Genomic DNA, 26,145 nt, shown 5'->3' with positions numbered 1-26,145 from the left:
TTGGACAATGTGGGGTTCCCAGCAGCTATCCATAAATTGGGAATCCAGTTGGTGCAAATATAAATTCAGCATAAGCTCCTGATTTCACTTACACCCAAGGGAACGCTGCTTTGGCTGAAAAGGAGGTTTTTTACATTTTTTCTATTGAGTGACTTGTAGCCATAGATGTTGTGCATCGAGCAGCAGCCCTCCTTCAGCCCCAAAGAAACAATAAAATACCTTGTAATTTTAAATATTCTTAGGAGTCTCACACATCTCAGGACCGAAATGCCCAGGGGTGACATGATCTTTGTCTCCACCAGGATGGTTTCCAGGATGCCTCCACACACAATGAAACAGTCAAAGCGGTTGAAGAGGGACACAAAGTAGGCCTGGAGACCAAGGCTGTACATCTTCAGCAGCATCTCTGCCGTGAAAAGAGCTAGCAGCACCTTATTGGCAGTGTCTCATGAAAAGCAAAAAGAAACAGATTAAGGAAACTTAGTCAAAAGATCATCACAACTAATTGCCCCTTGCTTCTAAGGAAGCTTTTTAAGGATCAGCCTTAAAAGTTAACTTCGTATAGCTTGGGTCAAAGAATGAACTCGAAAAGCGTGGGCACCTCATTCACAGAAATGTTTTAGCAAGAGGGTTACAGCAATTCTCATGTACTGCACATACAGCTGCAATGTATTACACAACCTGCAGTGGCAGGGACACGCCTTCCCTGCACAACCTGCCTTCACACCCGTCATCTGCAGAGGAGAGTGGGAATAGAAGAGCTGCTGTGCTACCTACTGTTGCTTAATTAAGCCTTTTCAGCTGCTCTCACCTCCAGAGAGAATTCAGTTGTTCTGCAGACAGAAGAACTTTACAAATCACTCTTCATCACCTCCCTAATAATTAGAATTTATCATAAATGCCATTTCAGGGTAAACCTTGGACAATGTGGGGTTCCCAGCAGCTATCCATAAATTGGGAATCCAGTTGGTGCAAATATAAATTCAGCATAAGCTCCTGATTTCACTTACACCCAATGGAACACTGCTTTGGATGAAAAGAAGGTTTTTCACATTTTTTCTACAACTTCTCCCAACACATGCAGATAAGGTCATTGTAATTTTTAGGATCCTCCACAGACACAGGACTGCTTGGAGCTGTGCATGCTCCTTTTACACTGTGTGGTTTAATGCATCAGCTCTTCTCTCAGCTCCCTTTTTTGACACCCTCCATAATAAACAGAACCAGCAGCTCCTCCTCACCTTGGACCTCCGTGAGCCAGTCTGGCTGGTTGTAGTGCTCAGAGGCAATGGTGAGGGTGTTGAGAAACACGAGGAAGATCACCAGCCAGTAGAAAACATTGGACTTGACAGCAGCACGGCACTTCCTTCTGCAGAATCGGTTCCATCGGCGCCAGTAGCGACTTGAAAAATTGAAGAAGGGAAAGTTCTTTTCAGAGAGGGATCTTTAGGCTATTGCAGCTAAACTCTAGTCTTGATTTATTGTTCAAGAATGATAGAGAATAGCTTAAGTTCACCCCGAGAAACACTCTCTCATCTGAGTTGACACTTGTGAACATCCCTCCTATCGTTATAGGAATAAAGTTTGTCCTAAACCAATTTGCAAGAGATTCAAGCAATTCCTTAATCTGAGTAAGACATCCACTGCAGAAACCTTAAGAGATTTTTTAGCTCAGATGCCAGGAAAATAAATATTCTCCTTGTACTTGATTCTAGTGGCCTGCAATGGCACCTTGCCCAGCCTCAGGACAGTCAATAGAAAGATGTTCTATCACATGGAGCTGGAGGATTAAGTCTTTGGAGAGGTGAGGTCAAATAAAATCCAAAGAACATTTCCAGAGTTTAGCAACATTTGGGAGTAAGCCCAATACAGGGGCTAGTTCTGAAAAAAAATCCCAAAACTTAGGGGACTTCAGCATCTCACCTTCATGCCTGGAACTAAGGGTACCATTTGCTAATCAAGAGAGTTTTTAAAGTTTGCCTTCCATGAACACATCCCCTTGTGTCACTGATTTCTCAGGGTAATTACTAACCACAGAAGATATTTAAAGCTAATTACACACCTCCTACTCTTCAGAATTTAACTTGCATAGCAACCAGTTTCCAGGCAACACTTGCCACTGTATAATAAATCTAATAGATTTATATAGATACTACATACATATGTGTGTGTGTCTGAAGTGACACACACATGCACCATGTTACAGGAGAAAGAACTTTTCTTGGCTACTCTTGCCCTGTGTATAATTTTCAGTGGCAAACTATAGCCATGCTTGAGATCAGGGTTCTCATCTATAGGAACTAAAGCCAGACCATATAAACACCATGTGAACAAGGATTTTGCAACATTTTAACAGGTGGTCAAATCTAGGATATTTTACCTTTGCAATTCACAAAGGCACCCAGTCTATCACAAACAGATACATTGTGTGTTTTGCAGTGGATTTGGGACAAGAAATAATCCTCCCAACTTCCAAAGTGGGCAGCACACTTAGATATTAACGTTGTCATTAAACTATTTGCAATCTGCCAATTTTGTGTGTACTTTTGCACAAATGTGCATGCATATGACAACACATGGTGTTTTCTCTGGTGTTTTCTTTCTCTCTTTACATGGGGATGTCACATATGTGCTTCCCAAATTGACATCACCAATTGCTCCTTAGGTAAGCAGAAGAACTCAGTTACACACGTGCTCCAGTAATTCTGAAAATTCATTTAGTGTTTATAAAGCTGACTTTTCATTCAGGGTTATGGAGGCAGGTGAGGTCCTACCAAAATGGTAGAAATGGACCTTAGCAACCAAGTTCCATGAGTTCAGTCTGCCTCTGCAGTGAAATCCCAAAAATAGCCTTCTTAGGACTGCTTCACTTTTCCAAAAGCTCTAAGTCAACAGAAAACCAAACACCACCAGAGAAGCCCCCCATGTCCCAGGCTGAATGGGAGAATCTCACAAGTAAGATGTCAACTTCATCAGTTGAAATGATTACTATCGAGCAAAGCAGAGAAATTCAACAAAGAGAGTCTTGAGCAGACAGGGCTGATGTTGATGGATGTAGTGTAATTATGTGGTTGAACTGGGTTTTTATTTCTGATTTTGTATTTTATGGTTTGAGATACAAAGGTAGCATGGATAGGTATTTCAGTAGTCAGTAGCCCCTGCATCTTATTTCAGTGTAAAACTAAGAAAAAAATTATGACTAAAATCTGACACATTTAGTAGGATCTTCTAGAATCACCTCTGCATCCCAGCAATGCTGGTGTAAACCACTTCAGAAAAGAGCAAAAACAGTAAAAAGGAGGAAAATCAAAAGTCAGTTTTACTTACCTAAATTTTGATTTTGAGATCCGATGCCTGAAAAACAAGAATTGCCATTAGAGTCTTGAAGCTGTCCCACACCTCCCAGGCTTTTGTGCAAGTAGCAATAGAAATAAACAAAGTTAAGCTGAATGAATTTTTTAATCCATGCTGTTTTCCCTTCCATCTGTTGTAAGTCAGTGTAGGCACTGGGCATGGCTAGAATTGTCCAATAACCAAATCTTGTGTTTTCGTGGGACTCATGAAGCAGAAGTCATGGTGGCATTCTACCACCTATAGATATCAGTGAACTCTACAACTGCTACCAAATTTATTTCTGAAGTATGACTATTTTTTATTTTTGTCACTATTTTTTTTCTTATATTAAAATATGTATGACTTTACACTGACAGACTTGTTGCTTTCACACATCACCTGTCACTTCAGGATGTATATACACATTATGAAACAATAATGGTAAAAAATAATGCTATTTTTTCAGTAATTGAAGGAAACACAGTGCATGGCAAATATTTTCAAACTTAGATACAAACACTTATTGGACTTGGTTATTTATGTAAACCAGTTGGCATTCAAATGGATCTGTACAATAACACATTCTGTTGCTAGCAATGAAATTTTGAGCATTAAGAATTCCTGAAAATTTGGCCATATTCCCACTATATATGTGTTTAAATATCTAATTCCATGCATTTGGATTTATTCACCTACATAATCTCATTAATCCTTCATGAGAAGTCAGAGGCAAAGCTAGAAATAGGCCCCAGTTCTTAAACCACTACCTTGCTCTGCTTGACACATATCCTGTAAGGCCTTTGATCACTTTGACTGTCTTTAGGTGAATCCATAATGGTGCACAGAGAGAAATAAATGTATGTGGATACAATGCTGTGAGTCAGAGCTGACTTGTGGAGCTGCAAAATCTACTACCAATAGCAGCAGAAATGAAACTCTGGGGAATGACTATGGAAAAAGTATTTCTGCTGGGTTGAAACATTCCTTAAAATTCCCTCTATGACAGCAAAGTGGGTCATTGTTGACAGCAGTCAGCAGAGGTCTTACTGCACTGCCCTAAAATTGGATTCACTGTTAGTAGAGAGGGGAGAATGTAATTCTCCAAGCATCTAACACTTCTTACTGTAGCAGCCTTAACAGTGGTCCTGTCCCTGCTCGAGGACATCACTTACTGACAAGTAACCAGTGACAGGGCAGGTTCCTTATCTGGAAGAGGTTTTAGTCAGGGGAACTTTTCACCAGCAGATTGGCTGAACCAGAAAAAAGAAAAAGGCCTTTGCAGCAAATACCCAAATACATAATTCCTGCTGTGTCACAGGCAGCTTGTCTAGGCCACACACTGGGCAGCAGGGAGGGTGCAGACACGTGCAAGACTCTTGAGAAAGAAGAAATAATGCACTGGCAGAGCAGAATGCTAAATTATGCCAAGTGAAGCACCTACAAAACACATCCTTAATGTTAAAGCTATTCCTACTTCTCACTGAGAATCCTGGCTTGATGAGCACTACCTACGAACTGTAATGGAGCAGATTTACAGGCAACAGGAAAGAGGGCTCGAAGAGGGGAAGTGAAAAGATGTAAAAATCACAACGAAGCAGAAAGCTGAGCACTGGAAAGGAGGTGGTGAGGATTTTGATAGGAATAGTTTGGCAGGGACAGAGGGGGAGAGAGAGTGAGAGAGCAAGAGAGAGAGATGGAAGGGGATGGACAGGGAGTGTGAAACCCTCTGGTGACCTCTCTGGTTAATGCTTTCCTAGTGAGGCAGCACTGGAATCTTTTATTTATTTAAGCAAAAGAGATGCAGCAGGTGTAGTACTCATCATGCATGTGATAATTATATCTTTGGAGCATTATGAGCAGCAGCCAAGTGCATTCAGTGCTCCCACAGGTTACCTACAGCCTTCATCCCCCTCCCTCCACCTTGCCTTACTGCTGTGGCAGAAGGCTTTATCACATGTGGGTGTGCTATATATATGGAAGAGGACAAGGAAGGAGGATTAGATTTATATTTAGAGGTAGAATCAGAGAGTGAAATGGAATTTTGGAAATAAACTGTATAATAAATGTTTCTGAAAATATTATGCATGAATCTGAAACATATTTTTCAAGTGACTCTATGATTGCAATTTTTTTCACAACTTGGGTTACCAATGTCACATAAAATAATGCTTTTATGGCATCACTAGGGGCTGTCAAATAGTCTGGAAATTGTGCCACAGTGTCTGTGACACTCCGTGCTGGCACTTAATGGGTTCAGAGTGGATCAGATTCTCTGCTGAGTTTGAACATGGATCTCTTGCAGCTCTAGTGTCCTGGGAGGTTTATGTCATTTATGGGAGAAAGAGGGTGACTCCAATTCTGTCCAACTCTGGAATGTCTTGAGAAACTCTTGTTTAAAATTATGGCATAGGAAGGAGCCTAATGAAAACAATTTCAGATCACTACTGAGTGCTTTTATCAGAGGAACCATGTAACTCAGCTTGTCTTTTAGAAAAACAAACACAAAAATCAGATCTCTGTTTGACTGGCTGTCCTTGAAATTCTCTAGAGCTCCTCCAACCTCCTTACACTGTTATGCACAACACAGAGATAAGATGGTGAAATTTAAAGGTTTTTATCAATGTAAACTCTGGATAATCAGCATAACTCAAATGTAATGAGATATCCCACATTCTGAGATAAGGTCTTCATTTCCCTGTTCATGGTGGACACCAGAGAAGGCGTTTGTGAAGGATGTGACAGTTTTGTGTAACAGGGATTGAGGGCTCTGTGGAATTGTACACACAACAATTTCAGGCAATTCTAGCATTCACACAACATTCCAATTCAGGAAAAATCTCATAGGTCACCAAGCATGACATAAAGGCCACATTACAGTTGTTTTCTGTGTCTGGGCATTATCAAACATGACCATTATCTAAGTCTCTGGTCACAACTACTTTTATATTGCATGATCCCAACTTAGAGGCAACCACATCTTCATAAGGACTCATAAAAGCCTTTGGATACCAGAAAAAGCTGTAAGAAAAGCAGCAACACAGAAAGAAGACTTTACTAAGTTTCTAGGTTATATACAACTTTGGAAAACATCCAAAGAGCTTCTCTGGCTGTATCTTACATATTTTAGTACTGTGAGAAGACAGTCTGGGTGTGACATGGATTCTGCTGTGGGGCAATGTGGCGCATTCATGCAGTAACTGGTAAGGTGGCACAATAAGAATCTACAGAAAAGCCTTAAAATTGGATCTAACATAAAATTGAGTATGTTTGCTATTCAACAGGCTTTCTTACAGGCTGGGAAAACAGGCCAGCATTTCAGCATTCAGTAAAAACTTGCTCTCCCTGCGGCAAGTCACAGCAAAGCCTGTCACAGAATCTGAAGCAGGAAGAAAACTCCTCTTCCATAAGGGCATGCTACTGTCCTTTAGACACACACCTAGAGCTGGCTGTGAATATTAAAAGCACCTTGCTTGTAATAAACTGGAGAGCAGTATCTGAGACTGACACATAAGGTTGGTCCTGTGAGTTTTCCTGCTGAAGTCAGCAGTGGTTTCAGAGCTTTTGGCAGACTTTTCTTCCCACTGTTCCTGATGTGATGGGAACTTTGGTTCCATCACATCACAAGGAGCCCATCTCCTCACAAGGTGAAAACCAGTGACAACTACAGCAAACCTGCAAGAAAACTTTTACCTTTACCACTGGCTCCTATGCTGATTGTTGCAAGAACTGCACAGGAATTAATTTCCATGCCAGAAAAGCATCAAGGGAAAAATCACTGACCATTCAGCTGCCAGGGAAACCTTCCATTGCTCATAAAACTTTCAGGACACACTGTTTTCAGTTGGAAAGCCAGTGTAGGTTGTTAGTTTTTGTTTGTCCTGTTTTACTGTTCGAACTGTCTTTGGTGGAAAAGCAATTGAACTGTCCCCCATATGTACAGAAATCCTGGCTAAGGCAAAAATGCCAAGTGGGTTATTGTTTCAATGAAAGCAGATAATTTTAATCTCTCTTTCCCTTTGAGCTCAAGTGCTTCACTTTTCTATTGAGGCTCTATGGAGCATTAGCTTCCACAAAGGTCTTTTTTTAGCTAATGCATATGTATAAAAGCACGCTCTATTGTGGCACTCCAGATCTGTATAGTTGTATTAGAAAATTATCATTCTGCTTGTATTGGAAGATTATATATGCTGACACCCTGCACAGAACAGATTACTGCTGATTATGAGCAATAGCCTGTCCTCAGGAATCTGAGCCCTGCGCAGCAGTAACCCCCGAGGCTCAGGGAAATGACTGGCTATTGGGAAGCTCTGGGTGTAAGAATATCCTGCAAACAGAACCTCACTGCTCCTGGGTCTGGGGTTGTCCCACTGGTGCCTGCTGCAGAGGAAACGTGTTTCTTTGCACCCCGAGGCAAAAGGTTATGAAAGCTGTGACACATCAAAACAGGATAAGTTCCATTCCCAAATGCTGTCCTTGAGGATAAAAGCTGTTGTGCTCCTACTGCAGGGCAGATGTCAGCCCAGTACAAGGCAATACCATGACAGGAATAATATACTGTGGAAGCTGTGGGATGCTCTTCAATGTCCTGTGGAAGCCTACAAAACCATTTTCAAATTTAGATACCTGATAAAGTGTGCTTCCTTAGGAAATGAACTGTGCTGTGCACAGCACTCCCCTTGCCAGCTGAATTACACCAGAAATCATTATGAATTAAATAGGTTGGTTTTTGTTTTGTTGTAGTTCTAAAATTCTTAGAGTCCTCTGAAAATCCTGTTGGTTTGAAGGCTGGCATTACTCCAGACAGGACAGTTGATAGAGGCAGTTTCTGTAGTATGGATACTAGAGAAACAAAAGCTTCTTTGAGACAATTTATCAGTAGGCAATAGTTTGTGTTTGAGAGGTACTCTCCTGATCTCACATAGCATATGTCTCTGTGGAGCTGAGAAAGGCTGTCAGAGAAGATCTCCTTTTCCAAAAGGCACTTTTGAGCCTGTCTTCTCAAGCAGATCTTTCTGTCAGTCACAGACCCAGCCTTTCAAAACTCTACAGATTTTAAAAAGAATAGAAAGAATAGTAATTCTAAGTTGCTTTCAATGAAAAAGCATTTTCTTTTAGTCTCCTGGGCATCTTTTTCCTTTTATCATGAGTACATTTTGATAGCAAGCTCAGCCTATAACTGTAGTTGTGGTGCTGGGGTGGTTAAATGCCCTAGGCAGCCTGATGTCAATAGATAAAGAAATATATTTCCTTTGACTTGAAAGCCCCACATTGCTTCAGTCATGTCTGGTTGCAGCCTGCCCAGAGCAGCCTCTGCCCTCTGGGAAAGAGTGTGTTTATAGCAAAGCAATGGGGACTCAGGGCCACAGGGTGAGTTTAGAATGCTGGTAAAAACACTGAGACTCATCTGCAACAGGTGAAACTCAACAATCAAAAAGAAATCTGGGCTAACCATTCCAACTGCAGAAGGAGAGAGCAGGTGACTGCTCAGAAGTCCAGGCCTAATCTTAAACTAGAACAAATCAGGATGACATGACTGTATGCTAGCATATTATTAATGCTAGTACTCAAAATCTAGTGCTTGCTGAGGAACTCTTAGAAAAAATTTCACTGTTCTTGAGCACTGGGCCAAATTCTGATTCTTAGTCAGGTTCCAATAAAAGAACACACTCATTCAAATAAATCCTTGCTATATTTTATATGTTCCAGAAGAAATATTGAACTATGGAGGGCTTGAATGAGGACTCAGTAAAAAGAAGAGTATGTAATACTTCTTGAAACAATGACAGCTGGTTTCTTTGTCTGCCTAAGTGTGTGATACAGTAATAAAGAAACCAGAAAGGATTCTAAGCCTCAGAATCAGAGGCAGGTTTGAATTGGCCCAAAAAGAGGAATTTCCAGATCCACAAGTTTCAAACAAACATTTTACAAAAGCAGGCAGCATTGGCTAAATTTCTATCTCACTCCAGAATTTCATAATAAGTGATACAGCCATTCATTTTCATGGAGGAAGGAGCCTATCCATCTCTTAGAGATGAAAAGCAATCCGAGGGAGGCCTTGAGGATTCTCAACTGTCCTTGGGTAAGGACTAAACAAACCCCTCTCAATAACAGATTTTGATTTGCCTACTATACATCACCCATTTCCAGATGAAGTGAAAAGTGGCAAGGAAACTGTTTATCTCTCTGAATCTTACTGCTGAAACTTTGGGCCCTGTTTTAACATTTACAATCTGAGAAGAAGAAATTAAAATCTATTTTCCTGTAATTTTCCTATGTCTTATTCCCTAAAATATATTGGACTTAGCCATCCCTTCTCCTAATGCCAAATCAGGGTACTGCCATTCTCCCGTGAGCACGCTGGGCTATTTTAAGTAAACTCCATTCTAAGCCATGATTACATTTAGAGTTGGGTTTAACTTCAGCCCTCCTGGCCACATTCCAGTGGAGATAATTGTGTTCTGGTTGCCAGAATTCCCAATGCAGTTTCTGCACAAAACAAGTTATCCCTCATGCAACCCCTTAAATACTTGTGCCTGTTGTTTTTAAACACCTGTCACATTTCACCCTGAAGGTGGCTGAACTCTAATGCTGTGAAAAAAATCCCTGCATTTACAGTTCATAAAGTGCTTTAGGATCCTTTGGGATTAAGAACATTAAATGAATGCAAGCTGCAATATTAAAAATACATGAAACCTCATAGTAACTGCTGTCATTCTTTTTGGCACTGTGTCCACACATAAAAGGGACTTTTACTACTCTGACATATTCTGAAGAAGCAACACAGCAAAGCACAACCGGTCCAGGAGGTTCCTGGAAAGTAACAATGACAGGTTTCTGACACAGGCTGTGGAGGTTCCCACAAGGAATGATGTGCTGCTCCACCTCAAACTAACAAACAGGGAAGGCCTTGTTGGAGATGTGAAGGTTTGGGTCAGCTTTGGCTGCCACTCTGGACCAGATGAGCCAGGGTGGTCCCTTCCAACCTGACCCATTCTGTGAAGCATAGCTGCAGAATAAAGAGGGTTCTCCAGAGTGGATCCAGCTGATGCTTCCTGTACAGTGCCAAGAGCACAAGCAGCTTGGTGGGATGGCAAAGAAAGGGCAACAACTGCCCCAGTGCTGTGAATACATCTAGCCTGGTTCCTGCAGGAAAGGGTTCATAATTTAAACTAAAAGACTCAGCAGGTTCCCAAAAGCAGACAGGTGGAGGAGAGTGATCAAAAATAATTTCTCCAGGGGCCTGTAAGTCACTGACTGACTCTTGAAAGAAAGCAGAGATTGAAATTACAATATATTCCACATACCACATCTTGTATGGCAGATCACAGAAAAACACAGAATTGACTAGGATGGAAAAGATCTTTGAGATTATCAAGTCCAGCCTAACATCACCTTGTCACTCAGACAGACCATGGCACTGAGTGCCACGTCCAGTCTTTGCTGAAACACCTCCAGGGACGTGACTCCACCAGCTCCCTGCAGCCCATTCCAATGTCCAATCACTCTTTTTTGTGAAGAACTTCTTCCAATGTCCAAACTAAACCTCCCCTGGCACAGCTTAAGGCTGTGCCATCCTGTCCTGTTGCTGTTGCCCTGGAGAAGAGCCTGATCCCCCCCTGGCTATTCCCTCCTTTCAGGTACCTGTGGAGGGACGAGGTCTCCCCTGAGCCTCCTCCTCTCCAGGCTGAACACTCCCAGCTCCCTCAGCTGCTCCTTGTAGGATCTGTATTCCAGACCCCTCACCAGCCTTGCTGCCCTTCTCTGGACTCCCTGCAGCCCCTCAACATCCCTGCTGAGCTGAGGGGCCCAGGACTGGGCACAGCACTCGAGGTGCAGCCTCACCAGTGCCCAGTACAGGGGCAGAGTGACCTCCCTGCTCCTGCTGGCCACACCATTCCTGATCCAGGCCAGGAGCCATTGGCCTTCTTGGCCACCAGGGCACTCTGCTGGCTCCTGTTCAGCTGCTGTTAGTCATAACCCCAGGTCCCTTCCTGCCTGGCCACTGCCCAGCCACTCTGTCCCCAAGCTGTAGTCTCCGGGATCCTCCTTTCAGCTTTTTAGGGATGGGTGTCACATTGCCCTGCTTCCATCTGGGACCTCCCTGGTGAGCCAGGACTGAAGATAAAGGATGGAGAGTGGCTTGGAGAGTTCTTCTGCCAGCTCCCTCATCACCCTAGGATGGATCCCATCTGGTCCATTCAAGCAACATCCAAGGGCTCAAGGTATAGGACAGAACCTCAAAATACTCCAGCATGATACAAGCTATAGCACTGATATGTTTAGCTCATGTGTCAAGGAAATTTGGAGGGAATAATGTATTGCCCCACAGCATAAAGTCCATTCTTGTTTAAATAATGCAAAAGGGAATAAAGGACTCCTCTTGCTCTTTGTGAGGCTAAACAATACACCACATATTATGGCATTTCTTAACTGCTATCTCACACATTCTTGAGCATCTCCACTTATTACAATGGTGTAATTTCAAGGAGGCATTAACCCCTCCTAATTGTTGTATTTCTTTTTCACTACAGTACTCTGTTCAGCAATTAAAGGGTAAAATTTAGTCTGCAGGATGAGAGTTACCCTCAATGCATTTCTATTACAAGACACTGTAAAGTGTACAAGAATCTTTAGAAAAATTAAAATAGACAAGTCATTTCCACTCTTCACTCTACATATACTGGTTTTGAAAGTCTATCACCAACGAGGAATTTCAAAATAAGAACACTGTTGCCCACCAGTTTCTCTTTTAGATATTACACAAAATCAGATCTGCTTATCCTGGGCACTCTGTCCCTTAATTAATTTTGTGTAAAACAAGAGGTTCTTCACTAATGTCCAGAGTGAGTTTACATCACAATTAAGATAAGAACCTGGATCAATAGATCTTCAACCTCTCCTTTCACCCCCTGTGGGTTTTGTCGATCTTGAAAAGCCTGACACTTGCCTGGCTTTCCCCACAGTCCAACCCAGTCCCTGACACATGATCTGTGTGCAGGTGTGGCCACAGCTCTCTTCACAGGGAGCAGCAGGCACAACTCTCTCCCAGGATTTTTCCTGGGAAAGGCAGTGAGAAGCCCAGTGAAGAAGAGAAAACAATTCTTATCTCTATTCACTGTTCCTGTTGTTTTGCACATGTGGAATGTGTTTATGGAGATTATTTACCCAAAGTGATTTGTTAATTGGATTCCTCTGAGGGCTGTTTGGATTGATTGGCCCGGTGGGTCAAAGCTGTGTTCTGTCTGTCTCAGACAGTCAGGGGTTTTTCTTTAGTCTAGTATCTTTTTAGTATGTAATTTAGTAGAGTATTAGTGTAATATAGTACAGCTTAGTAAAGCAATTGTTCAGCCTCCTGAATAGTGGAGTCAGAGCACACTACTCCCATGTTGGGGGCTCCTTGGAACCATACGCGGGTACTCACGCCAGCCTCGCGCCGCAGTTCTCGCCTTCCATATCCGCGCCAGGGACGTTGTCGGTGTTCACGGACTCGGTCTCGCTGGTGGGCATGCTCACTGCAAGAGTCAGAGGGAAGAAAAAGAGAGGGATGGCCATTAGAACCTGGCACACCTCTTAATGAGTGCATGGCTGAAGGAGCTGGCTTCGTGGAAGGACCCTCAGCTGCAGCTCCTGAGGATTAAACAATTTGCTGAGCAAGTCTAGTGCCTCCCTGTACAGAGCAGGTTGGGCTGGGAGACTTCAGGAACACACAAGTTACTCAAATGCTAAAGAAAAGGGAAGAAGCAGCTGCTCTCCTTCTTTCAGAGTCAGTTTCTGAAAATTTTGTTAATGAGAACCACTGGAAAGTAAAAAAACCTGACAAACCCAACAAGAAGCTTTTGTTTGATTCCATTGAACATTTAAAAAAAAAAAAAAAGCCTCTTTACCTGCAGCAGCCCAACCACTTCACTGTCCTCTCCAATCTTTTGTGCCATGATTAGGATGCAAATAAAAGCTACCAGGATTGAGATGCATGCAGGTAAACAGCTTCTGTTAATCTAATAGCAAATACCAAATGAAGAATACTGATGGCTCATCTGTCATTTACTAACCATGAATATGATCCAACCTTACACCTAGAAACTGGACCTGGAGGTATAAGAGAGAAATTCAGACTCTCTGGCCCAGTCAGATATTACCAACAAATGAGCTAATGATTATGGACTCTGGTGAAGCTTTATTTTGTCTTTCACAGCTAAGAACTGGACAGAACCTTCTAGGCTTTTACAGAAGTACCATGGAACAAACATCAAATGAAAACAACCTTAGGTGTGAACCTCTCTCAGCTAGATTCAAGAACCTGTTTTTAGCTGTTATCAAACCTCAAGATTTTATTTCCTTCTACAGACCAAAACAAATCCCTCAAACTCACACCGCTTTGATTTCCCCACTTGCCCACAGCTCCTGCATAAGCTCCAATCATTCTTTACACATAATCTTAAAGGTAAGAAAATGGACAGGATCCAATATGTGTCCTTTTCCCTCCTCACCCCTTTTGGAGTACACAAAAAAAGGGAAAAAATTGTATTTAAGACTGAATGATGGAGGAGTTAAACAGATCTCCCAGGAGCCTGGTAGAACCTCAGAACATGGCCTGTATTAGCTGTTCGATACAAATCTCAGATGAAGCTTGAGAGCACGTGCTGTTAGCTGTTGGAGAGATTTCTAACAGCCTGCTGGAATATATAACTCAATAGTAAGGATATATCTGTTTGTGGGTCGTTGGTGCAAAATGAGCCAGTGTAGAAGAAATAGGTTCTGTGTTTCAATTGGGCTGATGCTCATGGGGCCATGGTCTTCTTTCAGGGGCTAAAAAGACATCAAAAATGTTCTTTCTTTCAAAAATGTTCTGGATTACTGGTTTGAAAGCATTATGGTAGAAATGTCCCTCAAAATGAGCTACCTTTCCTTCATTCCATCACAACAATTCACATACCTTCAACACTCTTACTGGGAAATCTAAAATTCTTGTACTGTGTTCTTAGGACCACATGAAATAATGGACTCTCTAGCACTTTTGACAGAGCTATGAAATATTGTACTCTAATGGTGCCTACTCCTTTATGAAGATAGATGTTTTAATAATCTTGTCTATTTGGAAGGACAAATTAAGGAATAAACTGAATTCATGTTCTGATATACATGAAACAGCCAAGTAAGCTATGAGAAAAAAACCAACACTCATAATTAAATTTTTTTTGTCCAGAATATGCCTTGGAGGAATAAAACCAAAATGCTGATATTTCACAAGTCAGTTTGGAAGATGAGGTAAAACAGTTTCAAGACATATTTGAGCTTATTTGCAAATGAAAAAATATTCTGAAGTCATTAGCACAAGATCGATTTGCAGAGCAGCTTGTTATCCTGGGTGCATGAAGAGGACACTGCACAAGCAACAGACAAAGCCAGGCACTCACATGCAGGAGAATACAAATGTGATTTATAAGCCAGTCTACACAGAGATATACAGACACACAGACACATGCAGTGTGGACACAGAGCACAGTGGAACATTACCATGGCTTTCTGTGGAGTGACTAAACCAAGCAAACTTTCCTTTCTTCTCATCAGGCAAACCAGCTGGAGGGCTTCCTTTCACAGACAAGATGGTCAGTGTCAAGTACCAGGAACAAGACATCAACAGAGAACATGCAGCCAGTGACAGGCAAAAGACAAAAACAAGGAACTCAGCTTACACCTGATATCCACTTCTGTCTGAAAACTTCATCATGTGAGTTAAAAGTGCAAAATGCAAAACAAAGGTATACAGAGGTATGAAATATCACTAACATATTGTCAGACCATAACTCTCACTTGCTTTCTGTTCTTTCTTATATCCAGCTCTTGAGAACATGAACTTAATGAATTTAAGTTTATGGGTCATATCCCAGAGACATCTTAGAGTGTGCCCTGTACTTCCCTGACCTTACTGCTGCAGAAAGTCAAACTTCAGTAAAGTGAGAGATGCAGGTGCAGTGGTACTTGAGCTGAAGAGACCTCATGGATCACTTTGCACCTCACAGGATTTACACCTCACATCATTACACTGCGCCAATGGAAAATGTTAAGGACAATCAAAAGAATTAGGATGGTATGAAGTATTAGAGGAATGATGGTCTAGAGGATAAAGGTCAGGACAGAGGGGACATTAGGGCTGAGTTCCCCAGTGCCATGTGCTCTCAGAAGCACAATCACTTTACCTGGCACCTCACACCACCTTCATTGCCAGGGGACAATCAGGTGTGCAGTGCTGTGAGGTTCATTCAGTTAACACAATCAGAAAACAGAAGATGCTGCAGAAGAATTGTGCATAAGCTGGGGCTGAATATGAGAGGAAGTAGACCAAGTACAGCCCAGATGGCTTTCTTATCTGACTCAGTTCTCAGAGAAGCCAGACCCTGTGCCCACACCCTGGCTCCAGTCTAGAAACAAGGCAGGCATTTTTTGCAGTCCGGGTAATTAATTACTGGAACCATGTACCAAGAATGCTGGTGGTAAATCCACCACAGGAATGTTTTAATCAGGAAGAGCTGTTTTTTCCAAATGGTGGGCTCATGTCCAGACCAGAGTTGTGTTTAGGACTGTGGCATACAGACAATGCTGTCTCAATGGCCATTTCCTCCTTGTAATTTTGGGAGTTGAGACAAAGGCAAAAAATATGCAAAGGCTGATACAAATCATGGTGGCTTTGCTTACATGGGAATCTCCTTTATTAGATGTATCATTGTATCCATAACCCACTGGAGCTGATGAAATCTCCCATTAGTTGCATATTCTCTAGGTAGCACAGATGTCAGTTCTTTTAAAGGGAACTGAAACAACTTTTAAAGGCAGGTAAGTATCTCATGGTTTCAGCAGAGTGCAAATCATAAAGGTTTGATATTCTCTCTCCAGTTCCTTCTGAAGCCTTTGCACTTCTTACATCTTGCCACAGTGTGGCTCATCACTGAACACAGACTTTTTCTCCTGGACTACCTAAACTCCAATTTCACATCACTTACATAGCATTCCTGCAGCAGTTAAAGCACCATCAAAAGCTATACAGCAACTTCCTTAAAAACAAATCTGAAAAAATGCTTTGTGTGATATTAATTCTAGCTCTGGGACCTAACAGACAGAGAAAAATAAGAGCGAGTCTGCAGTCTGTGGCTGACTAGACAGATGTGCAAGACCCTTTGAGAGCCTCTGTTCCATGTCACTGGCATCAAGCACTGATACCAGCTCTACTCTTGCACTAACATATGTCCCTCCCCCAATGAAATGCCCCATGGGCATGCAATGAATTATTGGATGGCAGGTTGCCAAAAGACAGCCAGCCACTGAAACAGAAAGCTGGCACAAGCAAATACCCTTCTGTGCAGTCCTGAGGTGATCTTTTCTTCACACATTTGGAGAACAATATTTGCTTCCAGTTCAGAAAAATAATTTCCACTGTTGCGTCTTGCATTTGTGAAATTCTTGTCATCTTGGCAGTGGAAGTAATTTTAATATTCAGATTTATTTGCATGGATTATATAATGCTGTCACACTTCTTGCTGAACCTCACTTTAATACTGTGACATTTTTTAAGACTCAGAGGCAATCATGCTTGGGCAAAGGGTTCCCAGTTCCAGAAACACAGACAAAACAAAATTTTCACAGATCTTAGTGGGACATGTTACTACATGACTTTGCAGATCTGGGCATCTTAACTATAAAATTGGATATATTGGAGGCTATTCACATTGTCTGACTTCCCCTCTCTGATTTAGCTGTTTGAGTTAGGCTACAGAGGCAGATAGAAACCACAGGTTTTCTGAATGCCCTACTGATGTGTCCCTCAGTTGCATGGACTGGTTAAAGATATTTATTTTACATCCTTGGGTTAAGCACCTGACTTGAAACAGTGGGACTATCCAGCAGTACTCAGAGTGAAAGAAACTTGCAGAGGGTTTTCAGATTTAAAATAGCCAACAATACGTGTGATTGACTTGTGTAATATGCTCACTCAGACTCTAATTTCTTCAGTATGCTCTCAGAGTGAAAGAACCTTGCAGAGGGTTTTCAGATTTAAAATAGACAACAATACATGTGATTGACTTGTGTAATATGCATAATTTCTTCAGTATGCCGAAGTCTACTGGTAATGAATTACTTTGCAAAATCTGGGTGTAAATAAGCCCTTTTGCCCCCACTGGCATTTGAGGTCAGAGAGACCTGAAGCCACTTGCCCATCATTCCACTTTGTTGTGTCACCTTGGCCATGTGACCCAGCTTTTCTACATACCTGTTCAGTTTCTCTGCCGGGGGTGTAATTCTGCAGTTGCCCTGCCAGCCTCTCTGAGAGGTGCAGATGACACACATCACAATAAGTGCTAAGTTCTGCAGTTATTACTGACGCTAATGTCTCCCAAGTGGGACTCTGCACAACTATAAAGCAAATCTAAGGAGCAAAGTAGTCCTGTGAGTTCTCCAGCTGGATTTAAGATATCTTTTCCCATCAAGCACAACAAGAATAAATTGCAACACCCAAGCTGCTTCCTTTAACAGTATGTGTATCAAGTGAATGACTTTGGTAAAGCCCTCTTTCCTGTGGAGCTTTTCATGCCCATCATTTCATGAATGAGTCTATGGGCAGAATATCAATTGACTCCTGTTTTTTTTGGTGGAGAGCTCTCATTTTAATTAATATGTGAATATTGCCTAGCTTTCCTCTCCTGCCTGTTTTGAAAATGCTGCAGTCATTCATCTTACTCATTAATTTAAATAAGATACAGCTTTCACTCTGCTCCATGCATGCAGTGCCTTGGGAACAATCAGTGGCTATGCTCTTAAATGCAAGCAGCATCCAGAAGGTAAATTGCAGAGGTAAGACATTAGTTTTCCATGGATGTCCTGATTTTGTCAGGAAAATATAGTAGATGTGACTGGGGAATTCTTTAGTGTTTTCTGCTTTGAAAAGGAGCTCTGTGACAGAAAAGCTTTTACAGGAGAAGAAGAAGGAACTTGAACTGTGTGTAGGATCTTGGTAGTTGCATGCCTCCCAAACTTAGACAACCTGTCAATAGATCTAGCACAGTAAAAAATACCCAGAAAAATTGTGAAAATACTCAGAAAAGTGTTTTCTAAGGGCTCAGAGACCAATACTCATAAGGACAGTATTATACACTGTATTACACTCAAACACATGTAACATACACACTTTGCATAGCCTGATTTTGGATTATGCACAGATGAATACAGCAAGGAGAACAAGCTGGATTCAGCCTCTCACTCAAGGTCAGCCACAGAACACAAGGATAGCAACAAAGAGGCATGAAGTAATTGCCAGTTGCATCCACTTCAGTCAAACAGGAAAAGGCTTTTGGTAAAAACATCTTTCCATGCATGAAAGGCACCACAGCCACTGTGCAGGGACAGGAGGTGTGATCACAGCAAGCCCAGGCTGGGCACTGGGCTGCAGCACAGAGGCTGATGCACTGTAACACTGCTTTACTGAATGGAGCAGCACAAAGCAGGAGCATTGCCAATACTGAGATGGAGTGTTGTATCATCAAGTGTTTCATTCATAGATTGATTATCTGCTTTACACTATAAATTGCAAAGTGTATATTTTATTTATAAATGCTTGTTTTAACTCATCCCTCTCCCCTTCCAGAGGGTTGCCATATGTCCATACACATATTGAGGGAATATAGCTATGGGCTACATCAATCTATATCTTACAGAAGGGGAAGAGGAGAGAGAGTGAAATGTATTAATTGTGCAGGCCTGTGATTAACAGATCTGTCATTACCACATGCAGATTACTGCACACCTATAAATGCATTACCTTGCTACTAATTAATCTTCCTGGGACTTATTTAACTGTAGCAAACTCCTCAGCTAGTTTGAACAGCTGCCATTTCCCACTTTTTATGGCAATATTGACAGTAATATGCTGGATTCCATAAATATTTGCTCATTGCAGCCAGTGAGTGGAAAATACACGTGCACAAAGGACCAAGTAATGGGCACAGTCAAACTGCTGGCCCTGCCAATGAGAGCCTTTGCCAGTGGCACACATGTTCTGTTCTGGATTTCAAAGGAAGAACTTAAAATCTCTTTGTACTTCCTGCCTGAAGGACAAAGCTTTTCTTTGCGTTACCTGTGGTACTCAAAATATCTCGTAAGCACAGGGCATGGGACTCACCCAAAAGTAGACTTTGCAGAAAGGAGTCGAACTCTCTGCTGAAAAGGGCAAGAGGGGCGGTGTCCCAGGATAACTTCTTGTGCTGCTGAACAAACACCTGAGTCTGCTGCAGGAGCCCATCCCGTGCAGAGCATCTGCCTGCAAGGGCAGTGCAAGCAACTCTCACAATCCCTGTGGCTGAAGGACAGATTGGCTGGGTCACAGGGTGACAGAGGGACTATCAGAGCACCCTTGAAAGAATTCCCTCTCCTGGATCTGGATCCTCCTAAACAGATTTCTTGTCTGATAAATGGCTTGCATCGTTTGCCTTGCTAGGAGCAACAACTAAGGTGCCAAAGTGCAAGGCATTGATTTGCCAGGACATGGTTTATAGTGTTTCTTGTGCCAGTGTAATACTTTTTAGCAACCTCTCTGGTTCCCCACAGAATTCTGAAGCAATTCAAGGATGGACAGACAAAATGAAGGAAAGGCAAAACTACTGAGGATCTAGGACTCTTTCAACAGCATTTTGTGAACAAATCACAACAGCCCATTTGTAAGAGTTCTGTTGTATTTGCCTGGATCCCCGTGGCAGGGAGGAATGATGAATCTGACTCCTTGTTCTCAGAAGGCTAATTTATTATTTTATGATACTGTATTATATTAAAGAATACTAAACTATACTGAACTAAAGAATATAGAAAGGATACTTACAGAATGCTAAAAAGATAATAATGAAAACTCGTGACTCTTTCCAGAGTCCCAACACAGCTTGGCACTGATTGGCCAAAGAGTGAAAACAACTCACACCAGAATCCAATGAAACAATCACCTGTGGGTAAACAATCTCCAAACACATTCCACATGTGAGCACAACACAGGAGGAACAAATGAGATAAGAATTGTTTTCCTTTTCCTGAGGCTTCTCATCTTCCCAGGAGGAAAATCCTGGGCAAAGGGATTTTTCCAGAGAATGTGAATGCCACAGAGTTCTACAAATTTTCTCTCTCATTCTTTATGATTTTTAGCATATGAACCTAGGACAGGCAGCAGAGCATCAAATGCTCCTGAAACAACCCCACAAAATTATAAGTGGGCACAAAAAGCAGGACCATCTCACTAGAAAAACTGAAGGATTCCATTATTGCGGGCTGGTCTTGCAGGCGCCTTGGCAATGGGGGCATGAGAGCTGCAAACCCTGCAGATAATGTGTTGGGAAGTGATACAAACATTGGTCATGAACTAAGTAACTAATGGCAAAGGAAGTGCCCTCAAGACAGTAAAAACCACTAAAAAATCCCCCTTTTTTTGTGCCTCTAATAATCATGAAGTTATTCATATTTCTCACTGGCATTAATGAAAATAGACAGGACACAGGTTTTAAGCACAAATGTGGTTTTAAAGCAGCCCATGTGCTGGGTTCTGCAATTGCAGCCCATTGTGCAGTTCCTGTTCATGTGGAACTTCTGCATCTGCCCACCTACACAAATGTACACCTGCATGATGGGGTGGTAACTCTGATTAGGATCTCTACTTCAGCAGCAGCATCTTTGTTCTTGCAGTGCACAGCCCTGTGAATCCACCTTCCCTGCAGAGTCTGGGAGAAGCAAAAAAAAATTACAGAAGCTTCTTCCAAGCTGATCTGCTTAGGTCATCAGAAACGCTCCAGGGAGTCTAGGTGTCTGCTTTACACCTGGACTGCTAAGCTTCAAAGTGACTGAGATGCAGCTCTGGCTGTTTTATGACATTCCTGCCTGTCAAAAGCCATTTCAAGGTGGGTGATGCCCAAGAACTCAGTGAGTGGCCTACAATTTGTGATCTAGAGCACATAAGAGGATAGGTCAGGACAGAAGGAACTGTTTGGGTGGTGCAGTGGGTGGGAAATCATGCCCTGGTAGCTCACAATGGACATTTTCCCCAGAGGAAGCCTGCACAACCCTACACCCAGGGACCTTAGGCAGGAATTGTGCCAATGAGAAGGTGTATCTTCTCTGGTATAGAAGAAGGAAAGTATTATCCAGGAGGCTGGCTCTTGCTGGCAGGCAAAAAAAAAAACAAACCAACCAAAAAACACCCAAAGAAAAGTAAATGTGAGGAAAAAATTAGACTGTATTTTTTCAAAGGACAGGCAGAACAACTGTGTAGTGACTGGGACACAGGCAAAGAGACTGTGGGAAAGAAAAAGTGACTGAGAATTTTAATCTGAAATACCACTCTGCCAGCTGGAAGAGTACAGTGTGCCCCCTGCATTTGGGAAAACCCAAATTAGGAGTAGTGTTTAAAATATTTAAGCATTAATCTTATGAAGAAAAAACAGCAGCAAGACCCTGTCCATCTGAACAGACAGTGCCTGGCTGAGATGAGTGCTCAGCAAGTGGAGACATTTTCCAATAGCAGGATTCATGTGGGATGTGTGAGAAGGCTTATGGATGATGCTTTCCTTGATGGCAAACAATCCAAGCAATTCAGTTCACTGATCAACAGATACAGCAACACTTACATTTAGAGATTTAGGTCTCTCCAGAGCCAGGGCTCTGTGAAAGCACCAGCCCCTTGGAGTTGTGTTCTTGCATCACACTGAACAGATGTAATCCAGCCTCATGACCTGAAATGGAGCTCACCTCTCGTATTCCCAAATGTGCATACAATTCTGTTTTGGACCACTGCTCTGTTACATTTCTTCTGGGCCTAGTAAATAAAATGCTTGTGATTTTGTGTGCTGCTCCTGCATGTGGTGTTCTTTCAGACACTTTTGCTAACATATTGACTAGTCTGATACTAGACACTATAATCACAATATCATGAGTCAGAAGCACGAGACATGCTAGCTGGGCAAGCTGTGTATTACTGTGCAGCCAGGAGAAAGGCAAAAATTGAAGTTAAAGAGCCTTGCCTCTAAAGTCAGCTTGTCAAACATATGATTAAAGCTTTTCTACCTCTTGGGCAAGGCATTGAGAATAGGCTAATTACCCTGAGCCAAAGAAACAGGCATTTTATAGTGGCCTTGAAATAATAGATTCCTGGTTTGCAAATACTTCCAGCATGCAGGAGAGTCAGGGACTGATAACAACAGCTTGAGTTAAACTTAGTGTGGGCAGGTGTTATGCAAGCTGCCCTCACACAGCTGTGTTAAAACAAGTCATTCATGACCTGGCATAGCCCTGTTATTTGGCTCCTGATTCTTCAAACAGCCACATAATACACTTACATTTTGATCTGCACATCTGTGAGGATCCAGCAGCTCTGCCACTGCATCCTTGTTCTGATGCTTAACCCTTCTGCTCCTTCAGACTAGGGATTTTAATGTAATTGGTAATATCTTCCCCCTGATCCAAAGGGACCCCTACCCTTGGGTTCACAACAAGCCCTTTACAGTTTGAACCTAGAGAGACATGTCTGAGTGCAGCCCTTCCTCAAGTGGAAAAGGAGAAGAGAGATGCATCATGCTGTGATTTGTGAACTTTGTAAATGGGAATGAGGACGTGAGCAGCCCTACAGACACCTCTGGTCACTAAAGCTGAATTTGAATTTAGGCCTCAAGACCTGAAAGGCCAATTCTCTAATCTGTTGTCTTGTCTCCACAATCCTGCTAACTGAAGAGCTGCTGTCATCAGCAGGCAGACTCAGTGCCACAGCTATTTTCAGTTCAGTTCCTCAGTTGGAAACATTTTCCTTCCCCCGCCACCTCTCCAGGCTTGATGTTGTCTATGAGATAACTGGCATGGAGAGACCTGCTTTTCTCCCCAGGAGCAAACACAAGAGATACAGCAGAGATTTTTATCCCATTAGCAGACTGTACTGAGTGGATACCCAGCAAGCAGAAGGGAGCAGGCACAGAGTGAGGGTGTGACTGCTGCACCCTTGGAGCCCTGCCTGCACCAGGGTCCTGCTGCAAGCTTCCCAGGCTTCCCAAAGCACGGAGAAGGGCTGGGTGCCATTCACAGCTGTCAGTTCTCCTCAGCTGCTCAGCACTACCTGCCAGTTTGGTTACATATGTGCCAGTTCAGCTGTGTAATGTCACCAAGACTGCCTGTCTCTGAGCTGTGCCTCAGATCTCCCTCAGGCACAGCTCATTGCACAGCTCCCCTGCACTGCCCTCGCAACAGCAGGGTCAGTATTCCATCCCCACTTGTGTTTAAAACTAAATACTTTTATCTTTGCCTTCTTCTGTGCTTGCTTGTGAATTGACTTAAGCAAGTGATGAACTACTCAAGCTGCCTGGCAGTCAGGGCTGGGCAAGGTGGAGGAAATGAGAGTTTGCCCAGAGAGCTCTGCTAACGCACCTCCTGCGTCCCTCAGTCTGTCCTGGGCTCTTCCAGACTGCCTGCTCTGAGCCCTTCCAAACAGAGCTCTTGGTCTGGCCTCCAGTATTTACCTCTCTGCACATAAATCTTCAAGTTAGAACATAAAACACTTAAGGGAAGACAAAGAGGTCATGATGAATAAACATTTAGACAAGGAAGAAAAAAAATATTGTACCAGAACAATTTCTGTTACAGCTGGTTCTATCACACTCTTTTAAGACATTCAACTTACAGGATCAGTATTGAAAGTTCTACTTGTACTAAAATTTTCTACATGTCTTTGGACTAACCACCCTCAATTGCCTTTTCTCAGGCACTGGATGACATTTTTGACACCCCATTTGGGATATTTCTTCCAACTATCACACTGCAAAAGTACAAGCCTCAGCTGCTACACTTGACTTGTCAGTGCACAATGAAGGTCTTGGGTATGATGAGGTGTCTAAATTGGCATTAGATTAATGTGTTTAGTCAGCTGAACCCCATCTTTACTAGTTTTGATTTCCTGTAGAAAGGAAATACATGCAACATACTTTTAATTTCTGTATATACAGTGCCAGACACACTATGGCTTTGATCTTGGCTGACATTGCTATAATAAAACTGGTTCTCATCCCCAGCAGTTGTTTCTAACTCAAAACACATGCTTCATGTCCCTCAGCTACCGTTGCTGAACACCACAGCCCCTCTCCTGACAGCTCTTCATACCACATCAAAACAATGCTCAGGATTGCAGCTATCAGTCCTGCTCACCAGTGCTTTCTTCTCAGTGAGGAGACTCTTGAGATTACATCTGCAATTGTAACTTACTTTAAAACACTGACCATGGGCCATTCTCACTGACTTCAGCAGGAACTGCTGAATACTCCATAGTTTTTGAAACCACTTTGTAAGTGTCCTTGCAAAGATTTAAGAGCACACTTTAGGCATCTGCTTAAAAAATGAAATAAGAAATGGTCTTGCTCTATGAATACTTGGGGGTTTGTGGTATTTCTTCCAAAACTTCTGTGGAGATGCTGGTACCAAATGCTTTCTATGCCTCTCTAACCACGGGAAATCAAGCAATTCATCAGAAGGTATGGCAAAGGCAGCTTTCTCACAGACTCCTGTCCCCTCCTGAGGAGTAGAACCAGTGTCAATGGATTAATCTTGACAGCTTCGAGAAACACTTGCCAACAGGGCAGGTAGAGATTAAATTATTTGCACAAAGGTGTCTTTGCCAGCTATATAAACAATGGATTCCCTCCAAAGCCTTATCTTCAAAGATATTTCTATGTAACAAACTGGTATTATAAGAGAATTCCTACATCAACACAAGTCTCTCTTCTAGCAGGGAAAACAGAGGTGTTATCTCACCAGTCAGTCTTTGCTAGGGAAATAGCTTTTATAGTGGATACACTTAATGCCCTATCAACATTAATGTCAGTCTGTCTCTGCTATGGCTGCTCACACACCACTGCTCCAGCAGCTCTCAGTATAAAGTTCTTTGTGCTTCAGGATGCAAGAACCAGGGAAGGGAGGAACTGGAAGGACCTTTGAGTTGAACAAGACAAACCAAATTCTCAGTTGCAGGAGAGCAAGAGCACTGTAGATCACCAAAAAACTTTTTCTGTCAGAGAGCATATTATAGGAAGAGTTTTTCCCCCCAAGATGTAAACTACAGTAACCTGCAAGCTTATCTAATTGCTGTGACCTTTGATGCCTGCAAGGGAGCAAGAAGAAAAAAATGAGCCTGTGGGCAAAAATTAGCACAGCTTTGGAGTTTGGTCTTCATGCTGGCATCCATTCTCCCATGCAGAAGTGGCACAGAGATTTGGTGTTCATCACAGTGACTCTTTTAGGATCAGTTAATTATCTCAGAGCTGCTCACTCAGTGAGGTGGCTGATGGAGTCAGGCACATACCTGAATTTAGCCCACCTTCCCAAAATGGGGGAATTTCCCTGATTCCTAGAAAAGCTTTCCTCTTTTCACCAAATTATATCAGGCCTTCTGATGCTCTGTTGGAACAAATTACTGCTGAATTATAGGTTGTTACACTGGCCACAGCTTTGTCCTGAATACCAGCAGCTTCTTTTGCTCTCTGTTAAACAAAGGAAACGTTGTTTTCTCCACACTGTGCTTTGACAGAAAATGCAGGCTTGAGCTAAACTGCTTTAACACCTTGTTGGGTTAGGTGGGATTTACCTACCCTAGCAGAATTTACCAGCAGAGAAGGAAGGGGAAGGAGAAGGTTTTCAAATGGTTGCTTTCTTTTTGTTTTATGTTCAAATCTTCCTTTGAGACAGAAAGAAAGAAAAACTGGGAAGTTGTGAAATCTACAGGACAATGAACCTAAAAGCTGCTTTTGCTAAAGGCTGGGT

The 26,145-nt window shown here is 42.4% G+C and overlaps 1 protein-coding gene across 6 annotated transcripts in view; it reads right to left on the bottom strand.

Moving 5' to 3' along the window:
• CACNA1C (calcium voltage-gated channel subunit alpha1 C) overlaps nt 1-26,145 on the bottom strand; it is a 454,995-nt gene that overhangs the window by 102,752 nt on the left and 326,098 nt on the right. For all 6 annotated transcript variants that reach the window (XM_041398795.1, XM_041398796.1, XM_041398797.1 and 3 more), the window contains 4 exons: nt 12,755-12,845; nt 3,328-3,354; nt 1,242-1,402; nt 220-445 (listed from right to left, as the gene is read on the bottom strand). In XM_041398795.1, the coding sequence (XP_041254729.1) occupies nt 220-445; nt 1,242-1,402; nt 3,328-3,354; nt 12,755-12,845 (505 nt within the window). The remainder of the gene's footprint in view (nt 1-219; nt 446-1,241; nt 1,403-3,327; nt 3,355-12,754; nt 12,846-26,145) is intronic.

Source organism: Onychostruthus taczanowskii, unplaced genomic scaffold (assembly GCF_017590055.1).
Source record: "Onychostruthus taczanowskii isolate IOZ18803 unplaced genomic scaffold, ASM1759005v1 scaffold15, whole genome shotgun sequence".
Taxonomy (NCBI): domain Eukaryota; kingdom Metazoa; phylum Chordata; class Aves; order Passeriformes; family Passeridae; genus Onychostruthus; species Onychostruthus taczanowskii.
Note: the sequence above shows the minus strand (reverse complement) of the source record. Positions and strands in the feature narration are given on the sequence as shown.